The sequence below is a fragment of the Numenius arquata genome, chromosome 2, assembly GCF_964106895.1.
Source record: "Numenius arquata chromosome 2, bNumArq3.hap1.1, whole genome shotgun sequence".
Lineage (NCBI taxonomy): Eukaryota > Metazoa > Chordata > Aves > Charadriiformes > Scolopacidae > Numenius > Numenius arquata.
The window spans coordinates 127,655,832-127,664,856 of NC_133577.1; the positions used below are offsets into that span (position 1 = coordinate 127,655,832).

At 43.6% G+C, this 9,025-nt stretch overlaps 1 protein-coding gene across 3 annotated transcripts; it reads right to left on the reverse strand.

Moving 5' to 3' along the window:
* Window positions 1–676: 676 nt before the first annotated feature.
* On the reverse strand, window positions 677–8,975 carry ATP5F1C (ATP synthase F1 subunit gamma). Of its 3 annotated transcripts, XM_074144498.1 has the most exons (10): window positions 8,869–8,975; window positions 7,778–7,812; window positions 6,703–6,834; window positions 5,763–5,967; window positions 5,160–5,303; window positions 4,261–4,325; window positions 3,316–3,471; window positions 2,238–2,334; window positions 1,386–1,424; window positions 677–829 (listed from the first exon to the last, which is right to left on the reverse strand). In XM_074144498.1, the coding sequence occupies exons 1-9, from the start codon at window positions 8,910–8,912 to the stop codon at window positions 1,418–1,420; spliced, it is 885 nt and encodes a 294-aa protein (XP_074000599.1). In that variant the 5' UTR covers window positions 8,913–8,975; the 3' UTR covers window positions 677–829; window positions 1,386–1,417. The 3 variants fall into 3 exon arrangements, with proteins under 3 accessions (XP_074000599.1, XP_074000600.1, XP_074000601.1); XM_074144499.1 differs by lacking the exon at window positions 1,386–1,424 and having other exon boundaries at window positions 678–829; XM_074144500.1 differs by lacking the exons at window positions 677–829; window positions 1,386–1,424 and having other exon boundaries at window positions 2,234–2,334.
* Between the last annotated feature and the right edge of the window lie 50 nt (window positions 8,976–9,025).

The following is a 9,025-nucleotide window of genomic DNA, read 5'->3' on the forward strand; positions in this document are numbered from 1 at the left end:
GATGCCCCCCAGGATGCCATTGGCCTACTTGGCCACAAGGGCACATTGCTGGCTCATGGTCATCCTATTGTCCACCAGGACTCTCAGGTCTTTCTCCTCAGACCAGCAGGTCAGCCCCAACCTGTACTGGTGCAGGGGGTTAATCCTCCCCAGGTGCAGCATCCTACACTTGCCTTTGTCGAAGTTCATTAGGTTCTTCTGTGCCCAACTCTCCAGCCCGTCCAGGTCTCGCTGTATGGTGGCACAGCCTTCTGGTGTGTCAGCCACCCCTCCCAGTTTTGTATCATCAGCAAACTTGCTGAGGGTACACTCTGTCTCCTCACCCAGGTCATTGATTAATATATTGAAGAGGACTGGACCCAGTACTGACCCCTGGGGACCACCACTCATTACGGACCTCCAACTAGATTCTGTGCCCCTAATCATGACCCTCTGAGCTCTGTCTTTCAGCTGGTTTTCAATCCACCTCGCTGCCCGTTCCTCTAATCCACACTTCCTAAGCTTACCTACGAGGATGCTGTGGGAGACTGTGTCAAAAGCCTTGCTGAAGTCAAGGTAGACACCATCCACCGCCCTCCCCTCATCTATCCATCCAATATATATACGCACACACAAAATGAAAAAAAAAAAAAAAAAAAAATTGTTTCAAGGAGTAACCAAGTCAAACCCAGATATTCAGACACCAGGGACGTTTGTTTCATGTAGGTGGTTTATTTTAAGAATTTACAGGTTTCTGGGGCTTTACCCCTTTTTCACAAAATAACAGAGCAGTCTTGTTAACACAGACACAGGCAGGTTAAACCATGTGCTCAGGTGAGCTCTTCTTCACCTGGAAGGAGAATTGAAACTAATTAAACCCCTTTTAATTATTTTTTTTTTTTTAATTTATTTAAAACTTTTGTCTCTTCCAAACTTGACTACTTCAACTCACTAATATTCCTTACCCCCGCTCCCAAACTCTTTATCAAGTCTATTTTTCCTTGGAAGTTTGAAATTTTTTAATCTACTTATTTTGCTACGGGAACCTCTTTAGCTACAACCTCGTATTAGAGATATTTTTAATTCATTGCGTAAAGTCAAGATACTACGAAAAAATTAAAACAGTAATTGCAAACTAATCCAATAATCCAGAAAAAAACAACCCAAAAGCACAGAAAATTATGGGAAATGTGGATGTACGCTCTCATGGACTTCTTTTGCTTAAAATTATTGACACTTAAGAACTTTTTGTTCAGACTCAAACTAGCAACGGGCAGTTTCCCCTCTTAGGGAAAAGACATTTGTCTGACCAACACCACTGAATTCCCATTTCCTCATTTGACTTCCAAGATTGGCTGTGTTAATTCCTTTTAAAACACAATCTAGTTTCTAGTTCATAACTTTACCTCTTGGATTTGGCTGAAGCGCTTTTTTCCGATTAATCCCTGGTTACGGTATTACGAGAAAAAAAACAGAACAAGCAGGTTAAGAAGCAACTCATGCAAATTCAGGCAAAATTAGGCATGTATTTATAACCGCAAATGTATTGTGAGGAGCACAATACAGCACGTTAACAGCAGTATGGTTTGTATTCCAGGCAGTTTGTAAACACACGCGATATTAAAACATGTATTTGCATCCCAGTATAGCACCGGTTTTTAGCCGCTAGATGTCATACACATCAGCTACACGGTTACAAGACAGGTTTGTAACCTGCAGTGCACACCTTCACACACCTTCTTTCTCAGGGAAATAAGCAAAATACTGAACTTCAAAGTAAAATACACGTTCAGACCCTGGAAATTCCCTCCTCCTTCCAAGCCCAGCCCCAAGCTCTCGGCTTCTGAGCACCACCACGGGCTCATTTCTCCCAACGCTTTTCACTCACCCGAGTTGCTCTCCCCCACCAGCTCTCTCAGGCTCTTTGAGCAGAGCAGGAGAAGCCCAGGTAGAAGGGAGGAAGGGGGAAACCCACTCAAAGCCAAAAAAAAAAAAAAAACCCAAAAATCCCTTGAGGCTAAAGATCTATTTTACCAGCTTTTTAACGCCAGACTTCACACCTGTTAGTAGAACTGCGCAAGCTGAAGAACTTGGAAGTCACCCCGTGGAGTGCCTTCCCTTCGATGTTAGGGCCTACACGCCGTAACCTTCCCCTCTAACCAGACTGGACCAGGACGTACAAGCACGACATGACTCCGCAACAACTCCTATTTCACTGTTGGTTTTTGTTTTTTTTTTTTTTTAATACAGGTACTCACAGAGCAGCAGCACCAGAGATGATCTCAATGAGCTCCTTGGTAATGACGGCTTGACGGGTACGGTTGAACGTCAAGGTCAATTTGTCAATCATCTCAGCTAGAAAGAATTCAGGTTGGAATTTAAACACATGATAACTACTTAAATATAGATAAAGAGAAGCTGTACGGAGAGATTATCAAATAATCTTGTTAATCCACTGAAACGATCAAGAGACTTACTGCACTTTTCATTCTTTTCCCCTACAGATAACACTACTAGGAGACAATCTAGAAACTTGAGGATTTGGCTTAAGGCACCGGAGTCAGACATCTGAAGAACAGCTGATAGAAGAGTAAATACCACGGTATGACATCACTTATTTTAACATAACGCAAGCACACATTATTTGCTTTCAAATCAGATTTTACCGTTAATTAACTACATTGGTATTTCCTTCAAGTTACTGTCGTTCTGGCAAAGGGAGCACCGGCTTCACCCAGTCACCCTTTGCGCAACGCCACCCTCTCAGGACTGAAGTCTCACCACCACGCCACACTCAGACCTATCAGCTGTCTCCCGCTAACGCCAACGGCACGCTCCGTCACTTTGGACACCTTCCAAGGAATACTTGTATATTCTCAACTCGTCGCGTGACAGGCGGTAAAGTATTTAATCGTTGTTTCAGCTTCCTCACCTTTTAAATCGGAGCAGTGGTAATTATATTTGGCTCACAAGTAGGTACAGGCTTATAAAATTTTTGGAAGTCCTCAGACCAGCCACACGAGAAGAACGTAAAGAATATTCGGCCATTACAAGATCAGTTTAGTATTTCATATTCTTATTAAAGAATCTGTTATTTCACTTCCAGTTATCTAGTCTTGCTTTTCATACACTTGACAGTGACCCCTCCTTATAGAGACTAAATAAAGCTCAGATGTTCAGAGAAGAATACCGGTTGAATGGGCTCAAAAAAAAACATTCAAAATGGAATTAAGAGAGAAACCAGCTCATTTCTTATCATTTTGGGAATTACACAAAGGGAGGTCAGTACTTTCACGCTAAACTACCGATGTTCTGGAAAACCCAGAGCAGACTTACAAGCATTCTTGCTAGCGTTGTCCATAGCGGTCATCCTAGCACTCTGCTCGCTGGTGGTGGATTCCTTCAGGGAGTAGTAGAGAATATTTGCTAGTGTAAATTCCTGGTAGTTTCTCAGCACATCAGCATCAATATCATCATAGATACTCAGGCTTTCTGTAAAATAGGAAAGAGCAGACTTACGAGACATCCAAGATATACTATTTCTAGTAGAACAGTACAATGCCATGTGAAAGACTACTAGGGTAACTGGTTTCTCTACTTAAGGCAAAGTCCAGGAAGCTGTGGATGCCCCATGGAGGTGTTCAAGGCCAGGCTGAATGGGGCTTTGAGCAACCTGGTCTGGTGGGAGGTGTCTCTGCCCGTGGCAGGGGGGTTGGAACTAGATGGTCTTTAAGGTCCCTTCCAACCAAACCATTCTATGATTCTATTCTATGATTCTAGGATTTTCTCCTACATACTACATGTACTTTCATAATCCATCTGCTATTTAAAATTTTGCTAAGTATTTTATGTGTTGTAATTCAATTTAATTCAAAGTCAAGTCAGATTCTGACCAAGACCAAATACTTTACTGGTGTATTATGTCTAATCTTCCCATACAACGCTGCAGAAACATTCTACAGTATTTTTACCGAGTAGTGCAAAGTCATTCAATGCCCAGGCCACTCAGTGCTGAAAACACTGGAACTGACAGAGTTTTGCCCATGCACAATTCTTGCTCGAGAGAGAATGTAAAAAAATCAGTACGAGCTTTCTTTTTAACCTTCCTGCCCCACAGCACCTTGGTAGGTCAGCCTTGGACTGCCAAAATAAAACAACTTCGTAAACTTATGATACACAACACCATAATAAGATCTTTTAATACCATATTCCCATGTTTAGAGTACTTTTTTCTGTTATTTGTTACTTCACATAACTGGTGGTTCCTAGTTCACTACTTACCGGAACCAGCAACTGTTTCAAAAGAGAAGATTGGTTTTTCATCGGTCTTGTAGGAGATGACAGACCTGTATAAAAATAGTGTAATAGGGTTAGTTGAAATGAAGAGCCTAAATTGAGTGTTTAAAATCAAACTAGAATAGAAGACTCCTGGCTTTCCAATCCCACAAGGTTTTGCGATCTCTTCTTCCTGATGAAGAGATCTCAGATGGGGCAACGAAGCTGGTGAGGGGTCTGGAGAACAAGTCTTATGAGGAGCGGCTGAGGGAGCTGGAGTTGTTCAGCCTGGAGAAAAGAAGGCTGAGGGGAAACCTTCTCGCTCTCTACAACTACCCGAAAGGAGGGTGCAGAGAGGCGGGGGCCGGTCTCTTCTCCCAAGTCACAGGCAACAGGACAAGAGGAAATGGCCTCAAGCTGCACCAGGAGAGGTTTAGATTGGATATTAGGAAAAATTTTTTACACTGAAAAGGTTATTAAGCATTGGAATGGGCTGCCCAGGGAAGTGGCTGAGGCACCATCCCTGGAGGTATTTAAAAGACGGGCTGACATAGGGCTTAGTGACACGGTTTAGTGATGGGTTTTTAATCAGAGTTAGGTTGATGGTTGGGCTAGATGATCTTAAAGGTCCCTCCAACCTAGACGATTCTATGATAACTCATGGATGTAATAATGTGCTGACTGTAAATAAAACAGCACCTACTGTACAAGTAATAAGAGAATTCCAACCATGGCTATTAAAAAAAACCCAAAACAACATTTCTTCACACACAACAAAATGCACTCATTCCTCAAGAAATAAAGTGACAATTCACAGTCAGTTTTCATATTACTTCAACAAGCCAACATGCCGTTTGGAGCCTTCTACCCACTATTTTTCCAGTGCAGCTTCAGTTTACTCTTACCTGAACCGATTGTAAATGACAGAGCCTTCATCGAACTCATACCCAGAGTTTAACAGCTCTAAGGCAATGATTGAAGCATCTCCAAAGCTTGGAGGTCTCCGTCCCACCTCTTTGAATGTCAGCAGGAAGTAGTTGCCATGTGTCCTGCAGGAACATCAAACCTGTGTTAGAACAAGCGGATGCTCTTGTGGCAGCAAGACTTACTTACGAGTGTAACTTACTAGCGTTCAGAACTAAGCATTTTATTCAATTAGGGTCCGAGAGAAATTTTGCTTTTTTTTAGTTACATTATGATAGCTTCAGGATAAACACACCCTTGTAACAGCGCCAGAATTGCCAGCTTTCAGACTTTCATTTCAAAAATATAATAGCGCTGTGCAGCAGTTTCACAAATATCCAGGTGAACAAAACCCCTTTTAGCATATTTGCAGATTTTATTTTTTTTTTTAAGGAACTTGAATTTAGCACAGTTCCATTAAATGCAATTTCCTGTGAATGCCACACAGCTTTCTGAGAAGCCTTGAAATTTCTACCACAGAAAACAAACAAAACCACCAAACCAAACCCTTCGGGGGTTTGAGTTCTGGGACCCATCTTTTTTACCTCTGAAGCAGGCCTCTGATCTTGTCACCTACTCCAACCACCATTACTTCTTTCCCCGCGTTTGAGAGGTTGGTAATCTCGTTCTTCAAGGTTTTAGCAATAGACGTGTGGATAGCACCACACAGACCTCGATCAGAGGACACACCAATAAGGAGGTGCTTCTTCTTGTCCTCAGGTGCCTTTATTTCTGCTTTCTCGTAAAGAGCTAGGAAAAAAAACATGGATAAGTTATTCAAGGGTGCCAGGAAGCAAATAGGTCATATCAAAATACCTTTGACTTATTCTAACTAAAATAATTTCTAGAGGGGTTCCAAATCTCAGCCAGATAAATTTTAACCAGAAGGTCTGGCAGTAGCTGTAGGTGCTACAGAGAAACAACACAATTCCATTAACATGCAGAAGCAGGCCAGAAACTCTGAGCTGTGGTGCTTTTATGACTAACAAAACCAACCATGCAACCGCACAAAGTTAACAATGTAGTCAGAAATCATAATGAACGCCACATTAGAACTCTTAAAAATCAGTTTTCATAAACTACTTGTAAGGAACATTCAAGGTGGCCTAGAGATGCAAATTCTTTTGGAAAAAAAGAACTGGAACATAGGAGGTTCCACTCAAATACGAGAAAAAACTTCTTCACAGTGAGGGTGACGGAGCCCTGGAACAGGCTGCCCAGGGAGAGTGTGGAGTCCCCTTCTTTGGAGATTTTCAAGACCCGCCTTGATGCAGTCCTGAGTAACATGCTCTAACATGCTCTAGGCAATCCTGCTTCAGCAGGGGAGTTGGACTAGATGATCTTTATGGTCCCTTCTAACTCTAAAAATTCAGTGAAATTCAGTGAAAACTACTGAAAGGTTAAAAAAGTTTAGGCATTTTATCACCACTGTGAAAGTCTTCCTCTTCTGTTCCCACATCACACAGCGCAAGAGTCTTCTCTCACCCAGTGCTCCTGTTCCATAGACTCTAGCAGGCTTCAGCTCCCTCTCAGCTCTTGCGTATTTTGCTGCAGAAACCATCTTCATGGACTTTGTAATTTTCTGAATGTTCTTGATGGACTTCAAGCGCCTGGTAACTACAAGGTTAACAGTTGAAGGTCATGGGCTGTACTGGGCATAATGATCAAAACCAAGCAATAAAATGCTAGTAACAGCCATCCAAAAATATCTTGCCAAGTTCCTCAAAGAACAATAAATAAATAAACAAATAAACCTCGTAGAAGACCTCAGTATTCGCAGTGAGAAAGTATTAAGAGTAGGAACCTGGCTAACACAAATGCATCTTTACAATAGGCATGTTTTTTTCCTCCAGACATAACATATATTTATTATTTAGCCCAACAGAGGATCTATTTACTGTTCTCTTTTCTTCCACTTCTATCTGCTTCACAAATACATCATTTAAGGTATATTGTTGTCTTTTCCCAGATGACGAGGAGAGGAAACAAACAAAAAAGACCTCATAGTATCAAGACACAAAATATACTTCCTCCTCTATTTAGACCATGGCAAAAGGAGATTCATAAAAATACTGACCTAAAAAGAAAACAAAACAGGTGTCCTATATACAAGCACAATTCCAAAGCAATATCCCTCTATAAGAACTTATGAGGAATGACTTAAACAAGCATTACCAAAGTGAAACCACTCAAGTCAACCTTTTCCCTGCTCAATACTGAATAAACACACAGGGAAATAAAGATAACAGAAAATAAATGAATTCTTAAAGGTGAACAAAAATATGGTTTAGCACATTTGATAAAGTTATTTTAAAAATATGTTTGAGCAAAACTATATTGGTTTGCTGAAATGACATCCAAATTAGTGCTGAGACCATTTTAAGCAATGCCTTTTCTGAAGGACTCTTGTTTAAGATAAGAAGTGCTGGAAGCTCACGTATCGACATTACAGTGTATCACAATTGATTCATCCAACACGGGCTAACCAAAAGTATATTTTAACATGTGATTTTCCTGCAACACTTTTCCTCTCTCAAAAGCAAACAAGACCAGTACTTACTGTCTTTTAGGGTTGCCATATTCCTGACTTGGCCCCTGAAAACGAATGCAGGAGAAATTAGAGTGGTTCACTAATTCTCCAGCAAACCTACACTGTCAAGGGCAGGTCCCTTTCAGAGGGATGGGGATTTAATAATTGCTGTTTCTTAAAAAGTATCTGTAGTATCTTGTCCCAGGCTACTCTAAACCATGCCTTGTATCCAGGCCTTCCTCCTTTCTCCTTATCTCCTGTGACACTATAGATCACTTAATACATTATCCTCTGCCTTAGATAATGGCACAATGTAAAGGAAGGCCGGACATCAGAAGGGTTCAACTTTCAAAAAAAGGTAACTGGTTTTTAAAAAAGCTGCTAAAACGAAGCAGAGGAGGCAACACCAATTCCTGATAAGAGCAGGGTCTCCTTGCACCGCCTGCCATCTATGAAGCTGTCCTTTTCACTCCTCCTGCCTCGCCCATTTCACCCGTGTTCCCCCAGACAAGCGCCCTTTCCCTGCCAGCTCCCGTCTCTCCCTCGCCCCCACCCAAGGGCAAGAGAAAACGGCCTCAAGTTGCACCAAGGGAGGTCTAGGATGGATATTAGGAAAAATTTCTACAATGAAAGGGTTATTAAGCCTTGGAACAGGCTGCCCAGGGAAGTGGTTGAATCACCATCCCTGGAGGTATTTAAAAGGCGGGCAGACGTGGTGCCGAGGGACATGGTTTAGTGGTGTTTTTGTCAGTGTTGGGTTGATGGTTGGACTCGGTGATCTGAAAGGTTCCTTCTAACCTAGAGAATTCCATCACTCACAGCCGCCGCTGACAGGACAGAGCCTCTGTCCCCGGCAGGTCACCGCCATGCCCCCGACAGGCCGCTTCCCCTCAGCCTCACGGTCACCGCTCCCCCAACCCGCACCGGAGCCCACAACACCTCAGGGGCTTCCCGGGCGGCGGCCCCGCCACCCTTGGGCACCGCACGGCTGAAGGGGGGACGGTCGCCCCCTCAGACCCCCGGCGCCGGTCCGAGCCGCCCCGCCGCTGGCTCCTACCACCGGGACGCCTCCCCCCGCTCCCCACAGGACACTTCCCGGTCCGCGCCCCCTTTCCTATTACCATTGCGGCTGGTAAAGCGCGACGGCGGCGCCCCGGGCGAACATGGCGGCGCCTCCACCACAGCCCCGCTGAAGGTCAGCGCGCCCGCACCGCGCATGCGCGCAGCCGGGCCCGGCGCGAGGGGGGCGGGAAGTGCTTCCGGGGCGGCGGCCGCCGC